Source organism: Thunnus thynnus, chromosome 5, assembly GCF_963924715.1.
Source record: "Thunnus thynnus chromosome 5, fThuThy2.1, whole genome shotgun sequence".
Lineage (NCBI taxonomy): Eukaryota > Metazoa > Chordata > Actinopteri > Scombriformes > Scombridae > Thunnus > Thunnus thynnus.
The window spans coordinates 11,768,359-11,792,898 of NC_089521.1; the positions used below are offsets into that span (position 1 = coordinate 11,768,359).

The 24,540-nt window shown below is 43.4% G+C and overlaps 3 protein-coding genes across 7 annotated transcripts in view; 2 read left to right on the top strand and 1 right to left on the bottom strand.

Annotated features, from left to right (window-relative positions):
• abcc8 (ATP-binding cassette, sub-family C (CFTR/MRP), member 8) overlaps nucleotides 1-3,006 on the top strand; it is a 62,681-nt gene extending 59,675 nt beyond the window's left edge. For both annotated transcript variants that reach the window (XM_067589253.1, XM_067589252.1), the window contains 3 exons: nucleotides 899-1,032; nucleotides 2,113-2,175; nucleotides 2,718-3,006. In XM_067589253.1, coding sequence (XP_067445354.1) covers nucleotides 899-1,032; nucleotides 2,113-2,175; nucleotides 2,718-2,855 — 335 coding nt within the window. In that variant the 3' untranslated portion in view covers nucleotides 2,856-3,006. The remainder of the gene's footprint in view (nucleotides 1-898; nucleotides 1,033-2,112; nucleotides 2,176-2,717) is intronic.
• A 664-nt stretch (nucleotides 3,007-3,670) lies between these two features.
• On the top strand, nucleotides 3,671-5,658 carry kcnj11 (potassium inwardly rectifying channel subfamily J member 11). The gene has a single exon (XM_067589254.1). The coding sequence runs from the start codon at nucleotides 4,103-4,105 to the stop codon at nucleotides 5,261-5,263; it is 1,161 nt and encodes a 386-aa protein (XP_067445355.1). The 5' UTR covers nucleotides 3,671-4,102; the 3' UTR covers nucleotides 5,264-5,658.
• Nucleotides 5,659-6,514: 856 nt separating this feature from the next.
• The window catches only part of mob2a (MOB kinase activator 2a), a 65,158-nt gene continuing 47,132 nt past the window's right edge, over nucleotides 6,515-24,540 (bottom strand). For 3 of the 4 annotated variants that reach the window (XM_067589259.1, XM_067589257.1, XM_067589258.1), the window contains exons 2-5: nucleotides 15,398-15,558; nucleotides 13,144-13,237; nucleotides 9,467-9,591; nucleotides 6,515-8,387 (exon numbers count right to left, since the gene is read on the bottom strand). In XM_067589259.1, the coding sequence (XP_067445360.1) occupies nucleotides 8,074-8,387; nucleotides 9,467-9,591; nucleotides 13,144-13,237; nucleotides 15,398-15,558 (694 nt within the window). In that variant the 3' untranslated portion in view covers nucleotides 6,515-8,073. Of the gene's footprint in view, nucleotides 8,388-9,466; nucleotides 9,592-13,143; nucleotides 13,238-15,397; nucleotides 15,559-23,033; nucleotides 23,275-24,540 lie in introns of those variants that run through there. The other variant, XM_067589256.1, reaches the window with a different exon arrangement.

Here is a 24,540-nt window from a genome sequence, read left to right on the forward strand (position 1 = left end):
GTGCGCTGGAGGCTTCAAGTTTCCACATTACACTTGTGTAAGCTTAATACTGCAGGATTGGCTCAACTAGTGATGTCACAAATCATGCTCGTAGGCTCACCTCTTAAACTTAAACTTTAAACTCATATTTTCACTGAACACAGAAAAACCTTCCACTTTCAGCAGATGAATGTGAGAACAGCTTTCTAGTGTCAAACTCTGCACAGTGAAGCTCAAACATCCAACTGTACGAACAAGAAGAAAAACATATTTTTGAGTGGAAGGGGACTTGAATGCTTAATATAACATGCACATATACATATTTATTTTTTATTTATTAGGTTTCACTATCTAGTGAACTGTTCATTTTTAGGTCTGACTTCATCATATAACAGGGGGTGAAAGTTAAATTTCATCATACTTTTACAGACTGATGTTTAATCACCCTCTCACACCTCAAAAATTGTACAAAGTGTCATATGTGGTGGTGCAGGAGTTGATTCTGTCTTCAGTAAAGGAATCAATTTACCATGCATGTGATCCTGATGGCTAGAGTATATTTGTTTTAATGAATCCTGTTTCATTTGAAAACTACCATCAGTTTTCTGTTTTCACACTGAAAAGCTGTTCCTATGTAACTTAAAACAAAACTAGATTTGGAAAAAAGACATGTACTGACTGATAGATCACTGTAGAACAGATAAGTTTTTCAAGCATCTTTTTATGATCATAGAGACGTATACAGGAAATCAATCTTTAAGCCAAGAGTTGATGGCCAATTCATTTGATCATTTTGCTCTCTCATGTAGTTAACATAATAGTGTTTAAGTGATGTAATCATGAAAAGATGAACACTGGCGCTACATTGCTACATATTTATTAAAGTAAACATATGTAAGTAAATGTTGTTTTCTTCTAGATGCCATGGTAACAGAAGGAGGAGAAAACTTCAGCCAGGGTCAGAGACAGCTGTTCTGTCTGGCCAGAGCCTTCGTCAGGAAGAGCAGCATCCTCATCATGGATGAAGCTACTGCGTCCATCGATATGGCAACGGTCAGTGTGTGTTTAACATAAGAGCCTTTTTAAGGCAGTAAATGGAAAGGTGAAGGAAAGTGAAGGAAATGAGAGACAGTGAAATGGAGTTGAAAGAGACAACAGGTGCAGTGATGTGAGGGGTGAAGCCGGAAACTCACCAGGTCATTTTCATCTGTAGGCATGGCAACAATGAACACTGATGAAAGCAGACAGATGGGGAGATTTATAAGCCCAGTCTGTGACTTTTCACCATCTAAACTTTATATTTTAAATTATATTCACATATTATTATAGATGTAAAAATGGCATGTTTGTGTGATCTTAAAGTGAAAATATAAGCCAGTTAACAGCATCAGAAAACAGTGATAACTTATATTAAGTAGGTGTCTAGCCTTAGTCCATAGATTAAAAGACCTATCAATCATTTTGGGAGAGATAGCAGGCTTGTATCACAGATTGTACCTTTAACTGATGATAAAAGGAGGATAAAAAGGAAGCTGGAGTGGAGGAGGAAGTGTGTGTGAAGCAGAAAGAGAAAGGATGATATAGAAGGAAAATACTCAGAGCAGTAAGAGCCTGAGGGGAGTCAGTTTAAACAAATGGCTGCTTCTTACTTAAGACCCTCTCTTCAATGATGGGCTACAAAGAGCAACAGTTTCAGCTCACAATAACACAGCACCGCTGCCCTCCAGCAAACAGAGCTGAGCTTTTATTCATGGACCCAACAGAGTCAGCAAGCTCAGATGATGAGGAACAAGAGAGGTGACATTTTGAAAAATAAGCCTCAAGAACCTCTGAAGTGAGCAAAACATACAACAATGTGTCTTTCCATTGCAAACAATGCAGGAGGAGTGTTTACTGTGTTTCGGGCACAAACCTTTACAGATATTTAAGATAAGCAGCGATCATTTTGAACATCTAGTTATGAGAACAAATTGAAGTATTTTAAACCAGAGCAGCTGGTGAAACTTGTCTTGGTTCATGTAAAGAGATGTGTGTGTGTGTGTATTTATACAGCGGAAGGTTATATTGAATCTATGAGTGTTTCTTTGTCATAGTCAACCTCCTCTCTCTCTCTCTCTGCCTCTGTCCCCACAGGAGAGCATCCTGCAGAAAGTGGTGATGACTGCTTTTGCTGACCGAACAGTAGTTATAATTGCAGTGAGTATCGTGCCCTCCGCTTTTTCCAGTAACGCATGCAGCTCTCCCTTTCCCCCCCTGAGAGCGCTAACTTTTATCTGCACTGCTGATGCAGTTCTTGTAAACTGATACAGAGCTGCAGACAAATGCAGCTCAGACATTAAACAGTTGCAGGACTGTACTGAGAACAGATGAGGAAATGCAGCGGGGAACAGAGCTGATGATGTCAGGTTTTCAGGGGGAACATGTGCTCCTAGGTCCTGTAGATTATTTCATTAATAAGATGACGTAGTTGAGAGAAACATTTTCCTGAATGCAGGGTGATGGTGTCTCTCTGTGAGACCAGAATGTCTTAATTCACGTCCTGCCTTAACCACCAGTTTAATGACAGCATCACAAAGCAGTTTCTGGCTCATATATATCTTGCGGATGTACAATAAAGCATCGACTTTTTATGATTCAGGATGTTTGAGCCTGAATTAGAAACAAATGTCTTGCCGTGCTCTCACAGTCGTGATCTGATCACTGAGACCATGCATGACCTCTCCCCCTCCGCTGCACAGCATCGCGTCCACACCATCCTGAATGCCGACCTGGTGATTGTGATGAAGCGGGGAATCATCCTGGAGTACGACAGGCCCCAGGCCCTGCTGGAGAAGGAGGACAGCGTCTTCGCCTCCTTCGTGCGAGCAGACAAGTAGCACAAGAAGAGGGAGAGGAAGCATTAGAGGAAGACATTCAAAGTGCAATTGCTCCCTGGAATATATTTCCTTTATTTTTTAATCATGTTGTATTATATTTGTATATAAAAATGTTAATTCTTTGTTAATAAAACATAAATTATCATTTAAATTGGTGGTTTTTATTTGGGGTGGTTTGGGGAAAGTGACTTAAAGTGAGGGAAGTGGGTTTTTTTGTGTGCATGTGTGTGTGACACTGTTAAAACAAATGAGTCATCGGTCAATTGCAGGTTTAAAATATCCTGGATTGAAGCACAGGAACAGAAGCCAGAAACACATGATCATCCTCATATACTGGTGGCTGTCACAGTGGGATGAGTGGCTGCGCCTGCTGCAGCCAAGACTGACATCTGACATTAGAAAGTCATCTGGATGCCAGCAGTACACAGTGGCCAGCGGTCACCATAATAAAACATAGTAGTTAAAAGATTAAATCTGACCCGTGTGGTGGAACAGCCCTCTTTCTTCAATTATATAGCTGTTGAAGTTTATAGCAAACAGCCTGAGGATGATTTACTGTAGAGTGCCCTATATTTAACCCATATATCCAGAATGTGAGCTGCCTGTGGCACTGCTGCACAAAATAACTGTTTTTAATGCGTAATGAACCCATTCCTGCATTCTCACTGAAAATCACAGGAAGGGCACCAGAGATGGTGGAGGGAGGGACTGCCTCTTCACCTCACAGCGTCCCCATCTCACGTTACCGAGCTGCAGTGAAGTGGCGGAGTCAGCACGGAGACGACTGCGCCACTAAAGCCACCCTTCTCATCCAAAGGTGATAAAACTTAGCTCAGAGGCCCGCTAAACTCCTGCAACATTTGGCATCACACTAAATTTCCTTTGAGTCCGAGTGGGCTGACAAAACCAGTGGGCTGACTGACAATGGGACGGGGCGGCGTGGCGCAGCTATGCCCGGTGGGTCGGTGTTGTGAGTGAGTGACGGCGGCAGCTGCGGTGCTGGAAGAAGAATCTTCTCATGGGACTTGGCGGTTGAGAAGCGCCTGATCTGGAGGCAACGTGAGGAGCGCACATACCTCCAGAAAACGGACAACAAGACTCCCCCTCCTTTGCACGACAGCTGCCGCCGAGCTGATACCGATGAGCGCCGATTAGTAAGAAAAGGCACCGGGAGAGAAGAAAATAATTCATTCACGCATCAGTGCCTTCAAAGCCAAAAGGCTCTGGGGGCATAGTATGGGAGCGCTATGTTGTCCAGGAAAGGACTCATTCCTGAGGATTATTTCCTGACACGTTTGGCTGAGGATGAGCTGAGGACACCCAAGTTTAAGGCGAAACCGAGAAAAGCCCGGTTCGTCTCCAAGAACGGCACCTGCAATGTGGCTCACACCAACATCCGAGAACAGGGCCGATTCTTGCAGGACGTCTTCACCACTCTGGTGGATTTAAAATGGTTACACACCATCATCATTTTCACCATGTCTTTCCTGTGCAGCTGGCTTCTTTTCGGGATGGTCTGGTGGCTCGTCGCCTTTGCGCACGGCGACTTGGACCAGAACGGAGAAGACTTTGTCCCGTGCGTAACGCAGATTGACTCATTCGCTTCCGCTTTCCTCTTCTCCATAGAGGTCCAGGTGACCATCGGCTTCGGGGGGAGGATGATCACGGAGGAGTGCATCTCCGCCATCATCATCCTGATTGTGCAGAACATCGTTGGGCTGGTCATCAACGCCATCATGCTCGGATGCATTTTCATGAAAACTGCGCAAGCGAACCGGCGCGCAGAGACGCTCATTTTCAGCAAGCATGCCGTCATCTCCGTCCGAAACAACAAGCTCTGCTTCATGATCCGCATCGGGGACCTGAGGAAAAGTATGATCATCAGCGCCTCCGTGCGGATGCAGGTGGTTAGGAGATCCACCACCGAGGAGGGAGAGGTGATACCTCTGGACCAGATCGACATCCTCATGGATAACCCGGTGGGCACCAACGGCATCTTCCTGGTTTCCCCCCTCATCATCTGCCACGTGATCGACAAGGGCAGCCCTCTGTATGAGCTGTCCTCCACCAACCTGCAGCACGAGGACATAGAGGTGGTCGTGGTGCTGGAGGGGGTGGTGGAGACCACCGGCATCACCACTCAGGCCAGGACCTCCTACGTGTCGGAGGAGATCCTGTGGGGGCAGCGCTTCGTACCCACCGTGTCCGAAGAGGATGGCATGTACGCGGTAGACTACTCCAAATTCGGCAACACCATGAAGGTACCGACACCTTGCTGCAGCGCAAAGAGACTGGATGAGGTGGGAGGCATCGCTCGCTTTAAACTGACCGAGGGCGTCACCTTGCGGGCGTCTGTGGCAAGGCGGCGGGGGTCCAAGGCGGCCCGGCGCTCCAGGCTGGACACCTAGAGAACTGATGATCCGTGTAAACATGTCTGCCAGCATTTTGTATGAGAGTGAATGAAGAATAATTATTAAGTTATGATGATTATTAAATGACAAAAATCATATTTATTAATAATAGGCTACATTATGGGATGTCTTGTTATATTTCACCATGCAGTCAAACGCATAAACACATCAACGTGCTGTTTACTCAGGGTCAGTGTGGAAATGCACAGATAAGAATGCACTGAGGTTTATGAGATGTGACTGTTAATCAGACTGATGAGTCCTGATATCTAGAATGAAGACAACGAAGTTTGGATGTTTAATCTTTTTTTTCTACACACAATTCTATTTATGTTTAATTGTGACAGCATGCAAAACAATCCAAAGAAATAAAGGAGAAAGTTTCACGTAAAGTGTGTTGTGGATGGACAAACGAGATTTAAAGGTGCACAATTTAGTATTGCACTTCATTAAAGTCCAATATCAATATTTCATTCAAAAAAGTCTGGTAATATTATTGCCTAATAGTTATTTTATAACCAAATTTGAAAAATATATTTGTATAAAATTTAGTGGTGTGTTTTTGTAAAAAAAAAAGAGAGACTGAAATCAATAACGTGTCAGATGTTTTACAGACAAGAAATAAACTTGTCATTAATTAATTAATTGACATTAATTAATATCATTCTGGTGGACAAGTTGCCTAAATTACTTCAAACATGTTATTGACATTTCTGTACTGCGATTTCTTATTCATCAGCTGACAAATATGTCAGTACAGATATTCTGTATCAGTGATGAATCAATAGTAATACAACATAACACTTCTGGCTGATTTCTCAGTTGTGCTCTACACATGAGACCAAACGGACTAAATAGAGGCCCAGAGGCAGCTATATCCTGATTTTTAGTCCCTATTTTATGGTTTAAGCTCCAAAAACACTGGATCCTACATTTCCCATGATGCAACTTTTCCATCACTGCTGGTTAACGCCTGGCACTCCCCACACTTCCAGTTTGTAAGAGACATCACTATGACATCATTGATTATTTTCTTCTTGACAAGGCTCCTCCTCAGCCACAGACGATGTTATACAACTGTTCTCAAGATGAATAGCACCACTCATGATAAGTAAACTGAGCTTCGTGTGTAAAATTTGTGGAAACCCCCTTTAAAAATAGCAACATTTTCATGACCCGACACACAAGTCACTCATGTTTTCTTCCTTTTTCATCGTTTACATAAACAAAAGACACACACACACAGGATGGCATTTCTCTCTTTTATTAGATTATAATCCGCAGAGCTTAAAATATTAAATTGCTTTTAACTTAGTTAATAATTAAAATACATAAAAACGAGAGCCAGAACTGAAGAACCCTGCAAAAAAAAAAAAAAATTAAAATAAATAAAAAAGGAGAATTATAAACCCAATCCTCCTCCATACAGAGGCTGTCTGACAGAACCCGCTTGCGATTCTTTGTACAGTAAAGTCCAAGCAGACTGTGCATTTTCTATACATGTGTAATGATACCATTATTGTTATTATTTCCAAACTAATTTTCCTCTGATAATCTTTTTAAAAAGCAAATTTAAAGGGACATGTAAAAAAAAAAACAAAAAAAAAAAACAAAAAACAGAAGAGGAGATTTTTAGTGACTGTGAAACAGCAGAGCAGCTCCACACCATCGCTCTCACCCCTCTTTCCGTCTCCCTCTCTGGGCCTGCAGACATTACCTCATGTCTTTGTCCTTCTGAGCTGCTGGAGTGGGTGTGGGGGTGGTGTTGGTGGTTTAAGGGGAAGCTGCTGTGCTGAACACCAGCAAAAAAACGGCCTCCGATTCAGCCGCACCAGTCTGTTTCAAAGTGTCGATTCTCTGGTCAGATTAAATATCTAATATACAATCTTTATATTTTCTTCTCTGTCTCCCTGTTTCTGTGGCGTTCTCTACATCTCTGCTGCCCTCTACAGGTTGGCTCTGGGACATGTTTGTTAGGGGTACACCAGGTGATTATGTGGCTATACTGTAGTTATACACGATCTGTAAAACGGAGGACTGAGCAGTCTGGTGAACAAGGGACAGAGAATGAAAAGAGAGTGACTTCTCTCCTGGCAGCAGTGACGTATTCTCTCAGGTCCTGAGTAGGAAGCGCTTTAATCATCCCCCACATAAACAACCCAAACAGTGATTGGCTAAGTATCACCCCGTCAGGCAGTAACGTGGCTCTCTACTGGCTGGCGTGGTGGCCGTGCGCCCGCAGGCTGCCTCCCGCCGCCGGAGAGAGGGGAAGGACGAGCCCGCAGGTCAGCAGAGATGCCTCTTCTCCACACATTAACAACACTGTACAATAGTAGGTCGAAGCAAAGCAGAGCCCCCTTCCTGTACTGTATGTTAGGCAGAGGATAGAGGGAGGCGAAGGGCCGACGGACACGCTGCACCCCCCTCCCCCCCAACAAACAAAAAATAAAACTGAATAAAACTTCAACAAAAATAAAAGTGAAATAAAACCAAAAAATAAAAACATACACATACTTTTTTGTTCCTAGTTTAAATTGCAGAGAAGATGGGAGGGATTTGCCCCTGGGAGGAACGCTCACGCCAATTCCTGCTGGCGTGACAAACCCCTCCCCGCCACCCCAAACCCCCTGAAAACCCTCCCCCCCCTTCCTTCCGGCTGGTTGGTTGGTGTCGTAGCGAAATACAAGGGTAGTGGAAGGTCTCTTAAGTCCTGCTGGCACCAAGGAAGGGGGCCAGGCTGTCTTTCCTTCTCTCCTCTATCTTATCTTCTATCACCCCCGGGGCTGGTGTCTCGCTGCCGCCCCTGCTCATCTCTCCGTCACGTGGTTTTGTGAAGAGGGGGAGGGCGCTGAGGCTGGGGCAGAGGAGGCCGGTGCGGGTGGCGGGGCGGGGGTGCAGAGGATTTCGGACAGGTCGTCCATGATACAGGTCTCCTTGGGGTCGACCAGGTTGAATTCCCTTACGAAAACGATGAAATGTGCATACAGAGTGTTCAAGTGGCCCTGCAGGTCCAGAGCCACCGTCTCTTTAAAGTGCGCCCAGTAGAGGTGAGCCAGCACGTGGAACAGGTACCGGCAGATCTTCTTTACCAAGGACTCAAAGGAGTTGGGGAATTCTTTGCCTGAGGGGAGAAAAGAGGAAACAAAAGCAGACAGGAGAGACGGGATTAGGAACTGGAATCACCACAGGGGAGAAAATATTTTAAGTCCGCCTCCACTTAAAAATGTGTTTTTCTTCTTGTTCCTACAGTTGTATGTTTGTGCTTCACTGTGCAGAATGATGTATTCATCTGCTCAAAGTGGAAAGGTTGTCTGCACAGAAAATCTGAGTTTAAGGCGTCTAGCTATGAGCATGATTTGTGACATCGCAACTAGTTTGGGGCCAACCATGGTCCAGGATACAACTTACACAAGTGTGATGTAGAAACTTGAAGCCTGGACTTTACAGTGAATTACGAGACATCGAAATGAACAATAGATTTTGGATTTTCCTATGAGGGAGGATATATGATTTTAAGAACTAGTTTTCTACACGTTTCTACACGTTTTAAAACATATCTGAAGGAGATCTTGAAGACGGAGTTCTTTTATAGTTCTCTTATTGTCAACAGACTTCATGGAAAGACCAAAACCAACAATCTGTTAGTCTGCCTCTCAATATTTTTCGTCTTCTCTATCCTGTCTGTGGCTCTCAGCACCAAGCCCAGCCATTCCTACTGATGACATAAATATTTAAAAACTGGTTATAAATACATAGTTTCATTTCTTTAAAGGCTCAGTAATTTTCTTAAACAGCTAGGCACTGTAGTTTTTAATCAAATGTTACTAAAACAGGAGAAAATAGTGCATTTATTGGGGACTACCTTCAGTTACGGATGAATACACGCTTTACAGCAGCAGGATAACGATGTAACTGAAAATAGTGCATGTGTTCAGTTCAGTATTGTGGCAGGAATAGCGGGATCAATTAATTGTCGGATTGTTTCTTTTCATGGGATTTGTTGACAATAACAAAAATATAGAATATCACTAGACGTATGCTTTAATTGCTAAAAGTCTAACATTTAAATGTGTCTTGTAGGACCACCGCTCCTTCACTCTCTCCCTGAACTCCAACATCTGAAGCAGCAGGGGGCAGCGGAACAACATCAGCAATCTCTTGGGGTCTTTGGCACCTAAGAGGCAGAGGAGGGACACTCACCGTATTTTGTAGGAAAGATTTCCTCGTCTGTGACCAGTTTCTGACAAAGACTCATAACAAAGTCGACATATTGCGGAGCAGTGCACTTCGTCTTCTTCCCCCTCTCGTCATACCAGTAGTATATTCTAGAGAGAAACATAAGGAAAGAAAAACCTGTCACGTACACCTTTCATAATGACATTGAGCAATAATTACAAAAGTTACAGGATACTATTACACAACTGTGACTGAGGTTTTAATTTATCATCATGAATGTTTACTAAAGAATGTTTGTGGTGAGAGCAGGAGCAGCTCAGACACAAACAGTATTTCCTGGAACTTAAACAGTGAAAGTATTCATTCAAGCAGGAAGAGAACCAACATACAGGTGACCTATGAGACATAATTGGCCTATGAGGCATTAACCTGATCTATTTCCTCATTAGGGAAAACCCATAATCCCAATGACGTCTCATTTTGAATGAAGATACGGACCAGAGAAACCTGCGCACTGGTCTATAAACCATCTTGTGACTCATACCGACACTCTTATCCAGATATCAAGTTTGCATGTTTTCATTCCAGTGGACTTGGTGAACCCCGTGCCCTGGAGCTTTAATTTCCTGATTGGGCCAAATTCCCTGTTGTCACGGGAGTTAACGGGACACTGATCCCCCACCCCTCAGTCCCCGGGCAAGTCCCACTGCGGGTCAAACATTTCCGGAGGGGCTGACCCAGATAGCTGAATTGTAAGCGAGCGGTGAGCAAAAGTCAAACAGCAGGTCAGCAGCACGGATCTGGTCACGCTAGCAGATCACCTAAGAGATAGATGAACGAGCAGCGGGCGGTTATTAGCGAGCTAACGGAGGAGGAGACAAAACAAAACCGGTGAGACGGAGACGGAACGACGAGCTGAACAAAAGGTCAATTAAGAAGTAGGGTGCGAGGAGTGATGCTGTGAGTAGTGTTGGTCTGGGAGGCAGTGGGGCAGACATTACAAATCCTGAAGAATGTAAAGCATCCACATTACTGACCCTGCAGGAGGGGACCTACTGACCACAGCAGCAGAATCAGACGCTTACAATACACTTACTCACACAGGATTAGACTGTGTGTTTGTATGTGGGGGAGAGACGCTGACTTAACTACAAATATGACTACCCCATTCCTTCATCCCCACTGAGACACCCTGATATGATGAAACTATGGCCACGTCGCTATACAGACTGTTGATGCAAGGGTTGGAGTTTTTGATGTATGACTCCTTTGTTTAGGTGTTTATGATCATTTATTCATGCCTTTATTAACAATTCCACATAGTTTTTTAAGCTTATAGTCATTTCATTGTTTTTATCTTTGTGATTGACATCGTTTTTTCTTTCTTCTCTGTCAACTGTGTGTGTAGCTGCTGCTATATGGCTATATGATATTTGGCTGCATCTGCACAATGTGTATGTTTAGAGGATGTAACAGCAAATCCAACTAAAAGTTCAGGTGTTTCCAGATAGATTACATGTTTGCTATGAAGCTAAATGACATCATATGTCTTAAACGCTGCTCTTTGCTGATGAGAAATAAGAGATTTGTTAATGAATCTGTGTGTTTTAACAAACAAACCCAAAATAAAAAAGACTATCAGAAAATAACACTAATGAACAGTAAAAGCATATTACTACACATCTCTCTCCGTCTCTCTCTCACACACACACACACACGCACACACACGGACACCCATACACACACCCATCTATCCACCCACCCATACAAAATGGGTCTAAATAGCTACCAAATGGTTCCGTTCCCTCATAGCTCATGGAAACATTTTCTTCCAAAAATAGTGCTGAGCTCTGCCTTCGGGCAGGGGCACTGACGCTGCTGTGACTGTGGCTCAGTCAGTTTTCACCACAGAGGGGGGCACGGGTGCCAGGTCCTGCATGGGCAGGAAAGGGCGGGGTGCGGAGTGTTGGGCAGCGGAGGAAGGTGAAAGAAACTAAAATACATTAAACATTATATCTAATTCTGGAATGAAGCTGTGAGACAAATTAAAAAGTGCGTTAATGTGTTTTTCCTCGTGATTAACGTGCTGCTTCTATAACTCCCCACAGCTCAACAGACAAACATAAACATGTTAGTCGCCTCTGCTCTGTCCTCTCTTCACATACCGCAGGCGAAACACGTTTGCGTCTTTCATTTCTCAGGGTGTGGGTTAACAGCAGTAGCTTTAAGGTGACAGCAGTGGAAAAATCCACTGTTGACAGAGGTCAACTCGTGACAGGTTGCTCTATCGCAGCAGATCTGTCATATGTGTGTCATTTCTCAAGAGTTGTTTCGTTTGTCATTGTCACAATTTTGTCTTGTGTACGAGCGTGGGTGTGTGAGTGCACTTGTATGTAATGTGTTCAGAGCTCTGTAGTGAGTGCTGCTGTTTCGAAAAGTGTGGGTAATCTGGTTTTTCCAGCCTTCGGTATACACACGGGGAATGAAGGGCTCATACATAAAGACGGCACCCTGCCCTGACAGGGCAAACTAGTTAGATAAATACTTACAGTTAGTCACCTCCCCTCTGTTCACATGGAATGAATATGCCTCCGTGTTATGATTATCCTTTTTTAAACACTTCATCTATAATGTGTGCGTGACGTGAATATGTGATGATGATGATGTTAGCAGACTTCGCATACCAGCATGAGGCACAGGCAGGACCACAGGGGATTAAAGGTGAAGCTATGTCAGGTCCGTCACTAACATGTCTTCATTTTGTTATTGTTTGATGGTCGGATGTGATATAAACTAAACCTAAAGCAGCAGCTGCACCGGATGTGTTTGTAACATGATGGATCTCAAATGGAATTTACAGTTATGAATGCATGGCCTACTTTCCTACTTTTAACATACTATATATTCATAGTGTGGCTCCTTTACCTTCTTCAGACATTTGAATACTTCAGTTAAATTCATCCACTAGTTAAAAAAGTCTACACCTCCACCACAGGCATTAACATAATCTATGTAACACAGATTATGGATTAAAACATGAGGTGATTTTCTTTTGCTGTTTTTGACCTCCGGAGTGTTGTTTCCTGACTCTGTTTGTGTAGACATTGCTGTTTTTTGAGGCAAAGCACCCACCAACCATCTGTGCATCTTCTAAAATAATCACATTATCAGAGTAAGGAAGCGGCAATTAGCAGTTTCCTGACCAGTAAACAGAAACCCCCCCCCACCTCCCCCCCCCCCAAAAAAGTGAGTAAAAAGTTGTTATCTTGACTTTATTTAGGCTCACAGCGATCTGTGTTGCCAATGCATTCTTTAAATATGCTGCAACACAGACGCAGGCAGCATGAGGACACAAAGGTGCCATACTTGCTGTACTGCAGCTCTGTAAATATACAGCTTGACTATTGTGACTAGATAAACATATGTTTAACACAATAGGACATTAAAAGAAACACAAAAGCACAGTCTTCCCACAGTTGCAGGTCGTTGACAGCGTTGCGCCCCGTGCTCACTGCAGTACATTAAAGCTGCATACTGCGCATTCCACGACGGACTGTGCGGGCAGTTAAAAGAGCAAAATTAACCTGATTACATCCCTCTGGGTTTTGACCCAGGGAAGAGACACTAGATTTCTGATAAATAAACCAATGGGCCTCGGCAGGTGAGCGATGAATAAACCAAAAGCGGTGCAGATAACTTACGTGTTGCATGCCGTCATGGCTTGACAGGTGTCCCCAGTGCAGAACTCTGAGATGGTGCTGTACTGCAGGTTGATAAGATTGAAGAATGTTGTCGCTGTAACAAACACAAGAAGAGAATTCATGTTATTCAGGTTGCTACACAGGAATAAATCAATAAATCAATAAATGGCTAAAATAGTGCCAGGAAATAAAGCAGCATATTTGTGTCACGTTTTGAAGACACACCTATACTCATGTTTTCTGTCATGTATCTGTCATCGTTATCAGTAGCACAGTCACATGCACACACTAATCCATCAAGTCACTACATCCTTCAACGGTGAGTGTGCTTCAAAAACACACACAGAAAAAAACAACAACAAAGAAAAGAGACAGAGAGAAATGGGAGGCGGTGGTAGGCAAGTATTTAACTTGTTGCTCCAGTCATTTAAAGCAAAAACAGGTATTTCTGCCTCTTCACACCCTGTTGTGCCGCAAAACAAAAGCATTAGGCAAATCCAGAGTTGACTCAGTATGAGGAAATCTCTTGTCCTTCTATTGCAACAAAGTAATTTACCTATAGCCTGCCACAATATATCAGGGAAGCTGAAAATGGATTCTCAATCATTTTGTAGCACTTTAAGATAACATTGGTTGTTAATGAGCTTTTTTTGTTGGGCTGAGCGATTTATACACAGTGTTTCATTAAACATACATTTTCAAATACAATACATGCTCCTGATTGGCTAAAATCATTGAATAAATGGGCTAAGTTTGGATATTTACTTGACTTTTCAATATTTACACATATTGCATTTCCCTGAATTATAATCATATGGAGCTTCATGCAGAGCTTCAGTTCTTGACTTGCAGCAGTGTTGTGACAGCCACACCTTCTGCCTGCAGCTCGCGAGGTTTGAATGAAGTGGAAAAATCTACTATATAGTGACGTAAAAGTCATGGCTGACTTCGTTTTATTATTTCTTCCCATTTTTAGTTGGTCCAGTGACTTTTGTTGTTGCTAATTTTGTCCCAAAATTTGTTTTTCTCATGTTGAGTAACTACAACACAGTTTCTACTTGAAGACTCTTGGGAGGTCTGAACAACATAGGCAGCCCTTTAAAATTGTTTTATATAATTATGTTTCAGCTTCTGCACTGAACCTCTCTGAGCAGTAGGTCTACAGATCTGGCTCTGATTTGAGAGAACAGGCCTGGGATTTTCTGTCATGTTGAGCAGATATTCATATATCATGCTACAGTGTGTGAAATGACTTTCATTGTGATCTCCTACAGTCGTGGTTTTTCTGTATGGATCGACCCAACCCCTCTTTTCCTGCTTGACAAGCAACCACCAAGTGGGGAAGTATTCAGTGAACATACTGTTGGTTTATACTTATGGGTAAAATTTAATGGCACCAATCATTATTGATCTGGTTAAAAAAAAACAATTTAATCAAAACATCACTCAGCCCGATTGTTTGAGCTCAAACTAAAACCCAATTAGTGTTTGATACAAGTTAATACAAGCCAGCTTATGTAGCTTCCAATCTCACGGGGAAAAATACACGAACACGTGAAAACATGTCCCATCTGTTTTATATAACAGAGTTTTATCAGCCTAAAATAAAAAGGAAAAAAGAATGCTTGTTTTCTCCTTTTCCCCTGCGAGCACCTGGCTGGTTCGGATACGTTACCATAACAAAGTCTGGGAGACAGACAAAATAAAGAGTCGCCATGAGATCGATCAAGCAGCTGGGCCGCGGTGAGTTTCCAAAACTCCAGAAATTACTCTTATAATGACAACTATAAATATCAATAAGAGTTAAAACGCTGCGCTGGGCTGGCGGTAAACGATCGGTGTTTAAGGAAGCGGTGTGTGGTGTTACTGGGAAGAGGCTCGGTGCTGTGCCAGGCCTGGAACATGTTAAGGGTTTTGGCTCCCTCAGAGCTGTAGCTCCGGCACCACTGGAACATCTCGTCATCTCCAGATGACAAGTGCATACCGACTTGGAAAAACAATTCCAAACCCCTGAGGAAAATTTGAAATAAGTTCCGGAGCCTGACAAAGGAATTTTTATGTCACAAATAAGATAATGGGCCCCTTTTTCACATTTTAACAAGGACTATGTAAGTCTGCCATATTGTTGATTTCTATTACAGTAGTGGTTTCTGTTGGCTGCAAATAAAGAAAACTCCTGGTTTGGTTTTTCTTTTGGTCTCTTTGAGCTTCGCATATTCTATCATTAACAACAACCACAATCACAGTCACTCACTGTTGCTGGCTAGCCATTCGTTGAGGTCTATCTCTCTGGGCAGCACCACCAGCTCCTTGAGGTCGAAGTCCACCACGCGGATTTTTGTGAACTCCGGCTCCAAGTACTGCTTCTTCTCTTCTGCCGGAGGCTTCTTTCCATTTGGCTTCGTCTTCGACTTCCTGCAACACAGACAAGAGGAGAACAGGTTAAGGAAATGCACAAGAGTTGAAGAAATTTGTAAGTTGATAGTTTAATCGGACACTGTAAAATATGGGAAGCAATGCAATCTTTTCGCTGGACTTCAAGCATAAGAATTTTGCAGCGAGGCCTACATCATGCCACAGTAAAAACATAGGAACCGACCAGATTTCTAAATATGGCGGACAAATGCTGAGCGAAATAAGCGAAAATACAAATCCGTTCTGTTCAAGTTGGTTCTGCAGGTAAGTTCCACTTGATGAAAAGGGAAGTTATTTGGTATTAAATGCACTATAAATGGAAAAAGCTACTGAGCTTTTGCAGACAGAAACTTATGGAGATACAGTAGCCCGAGCTCAGATCCACAGATGTATGAAACATATGAACTCTTTAAAATCACAAAATAGCAGAAAATTCGTCACAAAACTCAAAACTTTCCACAACTTCTACAACCACTGGATTCACAGGAACCTCGACAGACTAAACAAAGGGTCCTCTGTTGCTGTACCTGACCTTTAACTCTGACCTCTGACATAATGTTGGGTCTATAGCTTCCACACAGACAGCCATCCCTAGCGCCTTGTGCTTCCACTGCTAGTTTTAGCACGGGGATGTCATATCACACTCTTCCTGCACTTCCAGGGCCGTAACCTCTCCTCCCCCCCAGCCCCTGCTCCCAGTCTGTATCAGTGGAGGCTGTGCAATCTGGGGTCAAAGGTTGAAAGGCTTGATACATGAGTGAAACAAATAAGCAGAAGCTGAGTTGTCTGGGACAGTCGCCACAAAATACAGACTAATGCAATCACAACATTCTTCCTTCTTCATGACTGTGAAAGTTAGACCTTCACACCAACGTCTACATTTTGGGCAATTATGACCCTAACTATAACCTCATCCTGTAATGACTCTGTTCCTTTTCCCCAACTTTTCCACCAGCCCCCCCCATCACATCTTAATTTCTCTTCTTGGCTCTGCTGTTGTTATTTGGGTTTGTTTAAGGACAAGGGAGTTTCGGTTCGCTCTGTGAATTTATTGTGCTTTTGTTGACCCTCATTTCCGCCGTCTTGCTCTCACCGCCTCTATCTCCAGCTCTCATCCCTCCTCTCCCCACGCCCTCTGTCTAAACACAGCAGTCCAGCCATGTGTTCTTGGCTCTCTCTTTCCGCCACCACTTTTCTTTCCCAGTCACACGGACAGATCACCCCATTCCCGAAAGACGGCTGACTCCGGCTCCTGGACAGGCGGGAGCTGTTGTAACAGCACTAATGACGAAGGATCATAAACACTATTTTCCAGCAGCAGCCAAAACCCTTCTCACTTTCACTCAGGCTGTGCCACCACGGGTAGTGGAGTTTACAGGAAAGAGGCGAGAGCTGGTCGGTTTTCTGCAGGAAAAAGGCATAACATTCACAATAGAAATAGATTGAGAGAGGAAGGATATATAACAAGGGAGGGGGAGTGAGTGAGGGGAGAGAAAGGAATGAGGAGAGGAGGTAGATTGACGCAGGCCCAGCTGATATCCATGGGAACTAATAAACACTTACAAAACATGACAGGACTGCGGAGCACGAGGCCCTTTGGCCGGAGCACAGTGTTCAAAAGCACTTTGCAGTTTCAATCCCCATCTACAGGAAGCATCGGCCTGCTTTCCACCTCAGCAGACACGGGACAACATGTCAACGTGTCGACGCATACAGAGCCTGCAGCCTTTTAGTTGGTAAATCTTTAAGATCCCCCCCCCCCCTCCCCCTTTACATGTCTGTCACGTCCACTGACACACACCACACTGCTCAGGTTCTCATTGGTTGGGTAATGATTCATCAGGGTATTGGGCACTTCCTGTCAGGCGGCACCTGAGCTTGTTTCAGCCTGATTTAAAAACCAAGGACACCGCAGATTACACCACTGGCTAATTATTAATGACTGGCCACTTTCTGTTTCACCTTTTCTCTCATGTTGCTCTGCTCTTCCCTCTGCGTTTTTCTTTTCTTTTTTTTTTTTTTTTTAAGAGGCATTTCTTTCCCTTCTTTCCTCCTCATGGCTCCAGGCTCACCTGTCCAAACAGCCTATTGTTCAGGGTCAAAAGCCTCAGGCCTCACAGTCCCATCCTCACCCTGTCTTTTCATCTTTTTCTGCCCTTTCTCTTCATCTTTCTGTCCCTGGTTTCCCCATTCAGCTCACTTCATGACCTCTACTCTGACTCACATCTTTAAATTGCTCTTCTTTCTTTCCAGTGTCTCTTCTATCATTTCTCTCTTATCTTTTTCTGCTTCCTTCTCCCGCACAAAAACAGACAAAAAAAAAACTTCTTCCTGCTCATGAGGGCGCAGACAGATTCATGTGGTCTGTGTGGTTTTGTGCTTTGAGCTACATGTTCCATCATGTGAAAGAGCTTTACCCGAGGAAAGAGCTTCATCCACAGATACCGTCAGCTCTCACAACTTTTCAAAGGCTTTGCTAAGCCCCTCAGAAAAGTGTTCGGCTCCTGTGAAAGGTTCAAGTCGGTTCTTTCGTCCCCCCCCCCCCCCTCCTTTCTTTTTCCTTTTGAAAACATTCTGTTTCACTGAGCTATTTCCTGCCTCTCTCCCTCTGTAATTTCATCATTTTCCATACAAACGCCTCCTCCTCTTCTTGCGAACATTTGTGTGGTAAGGGGAGGTGAAATTCTGGAGCCATTAGTTTATTTTAGGATAAAGAAAACTTCCTCTATGCCAGCACTCCTCCCCTCATACGTACATAGTCTGGTCTTCACTACACACGCACACACACAGCTTTGTCTGTTCTTGGTGAAGTTCTCCCAGGCAAGTCTTTGCCATAAAAGGCAGCAGATGCCTCTTTCGCCTCACCAGATCAGGGCAGGCCAGAAGGCAGGAGTGGAGGGGAACTGAGGCCAGGCACATGTCTCCGGCGAGGGGGGACTGCCACAGCCTGTCTGGCACCAACAGGAACCAATCTATGATGCAGGCTCACAATCCAGAAAACCTGGTCAGGCTCAGCGGAACAACATGAGTCTAAATAAGAGCCATGAGCAAATCACGTATGTAAAATTGATGTCTTTTGAACTTTTCAAGCAGAGGCAGAGGGCGAGAAGCAGGAAGACAGACATGATGTTTATCTGCAATAAAAACAATAAGGAAATAGGGCTGTATAGTCGGGTGACATGGAGGTCAGTGTTGCAGAGCCGTGGAGTGACTGACCTGACAGCTGTTCAACTCTGTCTGTTAGACACTCTCCTACCCCTTTCACTTTTCCCAGCAACACCACCTCCCCCCCAGCCGTCTTCACTCGCTACCTTTCCTCCTGTACCCAGCTTACACACACACTGTCACACACACACATATACACCTATGTCTGCGTGCACACAGGCGTCTACACACATACACACAACTCTGGCTGTAGCCCCCTCTCCCTTTTCACGGCCGACCCAGCTGGTCACAACAGCTGCGTCACGAGCCTGATCCCACCAGAGACCTCGAGAAAATCCAGAAGAAGCGAGTCCTGTCTGGTCTGAGAGAGTGTGTTTGAGCGAGCACGTGTGTGTCCAGCAAGTCCCTGTGCACACACGCACAGTTCAGTCTTGATTTAAGTGTGTCACACATACATCTCTTTGGCTTTACACTGGTGTATGTATCAGCTGCTGTATGTTAGCGAACTGTGTGCCTGCTGAATACTGAATACACTCTGTTCTAAAATAAACTCTGTGTAAAGAGGAGCAGCCCTCTGGCAGGTACACCATGAGCCTTTTTCATTACCAGAACCTGGTTCCAATTAATCCTGGAATCACTTGAGGCCACATTACAGAGCTCTGCTGGAGAATTAGCTTAAGTGCCTACTCTAAAATACTACAATTTGCTGCTAAAGAGCTCCCCCCTTTTCTCCCTCTCTTTCTCAAACACACACCGATGCTTCAAAAGAGGCAAAGTTCAGACCACGCTGACTGCTTTTTCATCAAAATGTTCATGGATTTCATCATCTAACGTTCATGCTACAACTTAGAAACCAGAAGCCCAGGATTTTGTATTTTTATTGGTGCTTTCTGGGATTTGAAAACAGCTAAACTCTGAAACCCGTTTAACAAAACCCATGTAATGACTTTCCCCTTAAGCCCGTGGCTCCTGCCAAGCCCGATATTGCACAACTGTTACTTGAATTGGTTTACTGGATCGCAGAGGAATCCAACTATTGGCATATGGATGCAGTTAATGCAACATGCGAGGGGTGAACAGCACGTGCAACCATCCAACACTGACGACAAAGAAGTCTATTATCTTCTCTTGGATGTTTTCTTGAAGCGATCTGAGCTGGGCTTTGTTTTGAAGAGGTGCTCCAAGGTGCAGAGATATGCTTCTACTGTCACCACCTGACCCTAATACAGTACTGTTTACTGTCTATGATAAGGATATGAGAGATAAGACGCACAACAGACGGCAATCAGGAGGTTTTCTACCCGGAACATCAGTCTGAGAGAAATCAAACACTTCCAACTGACCTGACCTTAAAACAAACACCTGATAGGTTTAGAGGAGGAATCGATTGACTGTCAGGAAGTTCCTTCTTCCTTTGTGAACTTATTGTGGGCTTCACAGCATTCAAGGTTAAAAGACCTGTAATAAAACATCAATAGCAACAGGATATCATTCTAATCTTTGCTGATAAGGACTAGAAGTCAATGAACTCTGCCATTTTGTAAAAAGAGCAGCTTCAGTCAGGAGGATCAGATTTCTCCAAGCCAGGCCTCCTGATCTATTTCAGGATTCAAACTGAATAGACTAAATGGCTCTTTTCCCCGAAAAACCACAGACAGAGGAGAGCAGGCAGTCTGAGCACACCAAAGCTAAACCACAGCAGCCATTACGGGGCTAAAAGAAGACAAAGTTAAGGACGGACTAAACCAGAGGTTCAGCCTCTCAGTGCTTAAATCTACAGAGTAGTACTCTGTCAAAGTTGCAACTGAAGTTTTTGTGTAGTTTTTAAAAAGAACTCGTCAGTTTTAGTTCTGGAGTGATGAGATAAGAAAGAAACGCAAACAAAGACGGCACAGCTGCCACCACTTAATCAGCAGCATCACCGGGGGCGTCAGCAGCACTGTAAATCAGTAAATGAGAATTGTAGCCGGGGTGCAGGCCTAAACATGTGAACACACACACACATACACACACACACACACAACTCTAATTCAACTACTGACCCTCTCCCAGCACAGCTCTGTCTACCTCCTCTTCCCCTTGTCATCCTGTGCTAAATCCCATTCAGTGGCTCTCAGGCCTGCAGAGTATGTAAGGACCCCCTGCCTTCACGATAATGGAGCCTCATCAACATCACAACGCACATGTGTGACAGGAAGGGGGGGTTCACTGTGAGGTAAGTCTGGGCCGCTAGTTAAGCACTTGGCAAATGTGAGCTTGTTGCAAAGTTAGCTCCGACATCGAGTTAGCACAATGGGAAGCGACCGATGTGGATGATATGACTGAAGGGCTGAATGAGATTTCTCTACGCTCAGATCAATCCAATCAGTCCATCTGTTACTGAATCAAACAGTAAAAAAAAAAGGTGCGCTGTATGTTCAAGCGGCCAATATAAGCACGAAGCAGATTATTGTGAAAAAGCCGCCAAGATTACACAAAGCTACATCACAGGGTGTCTACTGACAGCTATCTTCTGTGCCAGTCTAGCATTCATACCTGCTTCTAAGCCAAGGGCAGTCAACCATTCACTGGAGGAGGAAACGGGTTTAAAGTGAAGCTATAAACAGGTCTAGAGCACCCCCCCCCCCCCCCCCCCCCCCCCCATAAAACCCACAACTATGCATCCTTGTTAAGTGTTTTTTTCTTCACTTTTTCCTCAAGACATCAAATTTGCAAAAATCCCCTTTTGTCCCTCCCCAACGCGAATAAATTAAAGGTATGCTTCCTTCCTTGATAAGCAGCTGACTTCTTGTAAGGTACTTTTGAGTTCCCATTAAAGTAGGTGCAGCAGAACGTGTCTCTACCTGTCACAGGTCTTGCAACAGACATAACAACATACTGTACAATAGCACTCTCCGCCGCGTGTGCTGCAATCTGTTGAAGAGATCCTAAGATGGTGGATGTTCTCCACACTATCACTCTTCACATCTTCACAGACAGCGATGGGTTGTGGAGGCATGTGCCCCCCAGGCTGCTTCTTGAAAAGACACCTGTCCCCAGATTTGAAAGGTAAGAGGAAACTCCACCAAAGCATTAACAGGACAGTCTGTCCCCTGGAGGAACACACTCATAATGAATGTCTTCTTCACATGACACACATAGGGTAAATACACATATGTAAACTGGGTTAATGTTTGCCTAATCCACATCCACTGTGACATGTTTTTTTCTTTTTTTTTTCTTTTTCTTGAATTGCATTGATTCTCCACACAGTGATCAAGACTGGGGCTGTTGTTTGTGTCACTCTGTATGACACATAAACACACTGTTAACACACTTCTATTTGGGTCATGCATTCTTTAAGTCTTAATGTCTGTTTGGGTCATATTATGGCCTCTAAAATAATGAATTTATACAGCACCTTTTACACATAAAAAAGGTAAAAACACATAAAAACAAAATTAGGGGTCAAATATTTTATATATAAAGGGGGAAAAAACCTTTAGAAGAGCAAATTATCTCTATTTCCTCCAATTTTCAGTTTATACAAAGTAGTTTACATTGCAGATGAGATGCTGTGAGAAACAATTCAATTAGGATCAAAGGGACTGCTAATAGTCAATCCTCAACGTTGTCTGCTCATTTATCCATTTCTGTTAAAAAACAAACGTTTCAAACATATTATCTCTCTGATTTAAAAATACCCCTTTAAGTTGTCTACATTAAATCGTTAACAGGCGTCTTCAATACTTTATGAGCCTAGATGAGGAGACAGTGTCACATTTCTCTCGCTCCTGTTGAGTCTTGCTGGTGAGAGCTGCAGGAGGAGGAACAAGGCTTTCAGGGCTACAAAGTCCCACATCACCGGCTGCTAAATAGCTGTGACCCCGGAACCAGAGGGTCACAATACTTACTGTAATTACTGCTAAGAAGAGACGACCCTCTTTCATGTCGAGGTATGAATACATAGTAAACCAGATCAGAACATATTGACTTCTTCATTTAGTTTTATACAACAGTCGGGCCGTAAAAACGAGCTGTAATCTCTGTTAATGGTACTGGGCGTGTGTAATATTGTAATAAAACTGCTAAAAGATGAAATACGACGTCGCGTGATAACTTCCAACGAATAATACAAACGTAACGTCGACACGTTTTCTGGTAATTGAGGAGAAAGCAACAGTAGGCGACAAATGAGCAAAAGTAAAGATTATTTATTCAGACTATAAGCTCTTTCCGTCCTATACTATCTCATAAATGTAACAAAAATGTCACATTTACAGCACAGACTCGACTAGCAGATAACACTTTGAATAAGCACGGAGGTTTACCTTAGTACTTTCCCGACTGCTTGAAGCACCATTTTGCAACTTAGTCCGTTTTTGGAGTTTCTCTGCGAGTGCATGTCCGTCTTATCTCCAGAGAAAGAGCAATAATCTCCGACCATAGTTTAAAACATGAAGATATGCTGCCAGAAATACTTCCCCGTCTTTAATTCAGATGTAATCTGTCCACTTCACTCCAAGGGTTGGCTCTATCTGAAGCTCAAGTCTCACTGTACGGTAAAAAAAAAAGAAAAAAAAAAGTTTGTGGAGATTTTGCAGGAGCCCCGCCTCCTCTCATGACTCTCGCCCAATCAGAAGAGGGGAGAGCCCTCGTTAGGCGGGCCTTAGTGACGTCAAAGTCTGCCCATGTGGACGTGGTTCGTGCATTTCCTTGAAGTGTAGTTACAATGTACCAACAGGTGGTCAGCTAGTAAACGAGGATTACAATGAAATAAAAAAGGTGTTGCAACAGTTTGTGCGCCTACTGTTATAGAACAAGTCAACACGACCCTTTCAATGACAAAACAGAACAAAGACACAGACTTTACTCTGAGTAATAACTAGTAATACATTACTCATGGTGATGTATCCGTTTATCACCTTACATCAGTGCCTCTGCAATGTCGATCTGACCTCAAGAGGGTTGTCTTCAAGGAGGAGGCAGATACTAATCAAAAGTTATATTTTTAGAAAAAAAACAGGACTTTATCAGTTTTTCTTTCTTCAAACACTACATACTCTTAAGTATTATTTGTATTATAAATCCATCTGCTAGTAAAGAATGTGAAATGCAGTAGAAAGCTTTTGAAAAAGCTACTATGTGGACCTTGAATTAAGATTGTCAAACCACATTTAATTTATTTGATCACTCTTAATGCGCCAATGTTAGTCACAAGGCTAATTTTCAAATAAGCCATAAAAACAACAATAAAAAAACAACAACATGTACATGGCAACAACTGAACAGAGGATTAAAAAGCTAAGCTGACTTTAATGTCAGGCTCAAAGGCAGGCTAAATTCAGTCTCAGCAGGTTTATCACTATATTGCTCTTTATACACGACCTATGGTTTAAAGCGTGTGTGGTGTCACAGTGCGTCACTCCAGGTGGTGCGAGAACTGGTGCCAGGTTAAGACACAGCGTACAGTACGTGCTGGGACAGTGGAGTGACATTCCTCCCGTTGATTCTGAACTTCACCTGAAGTCCAACTATGACAGGCTGGCAGCAGACAGGCGTGTTCAAACATGTCAAGGCTGAGGAACCAGTGAGGGAATCAAACAAAGCCTGTTTGAGAGCCAAAGGCAGATTCATAACATTTAGAGGTTTCTTTACATGTGTACGGGGCAAGGCTTTAACCTCAAGAACTGTTTGGCGCAACAATTTTAGAAGTTTCATATTATGGACGTGATTTGAAGCATGAGTACGGTGTAAATTCTAATTAAATTGTCAACAGAGAGCGGAGCCAACAACACTTAAGTACAAACTGAGCAGGAGGAAATGAATACTGAGTAT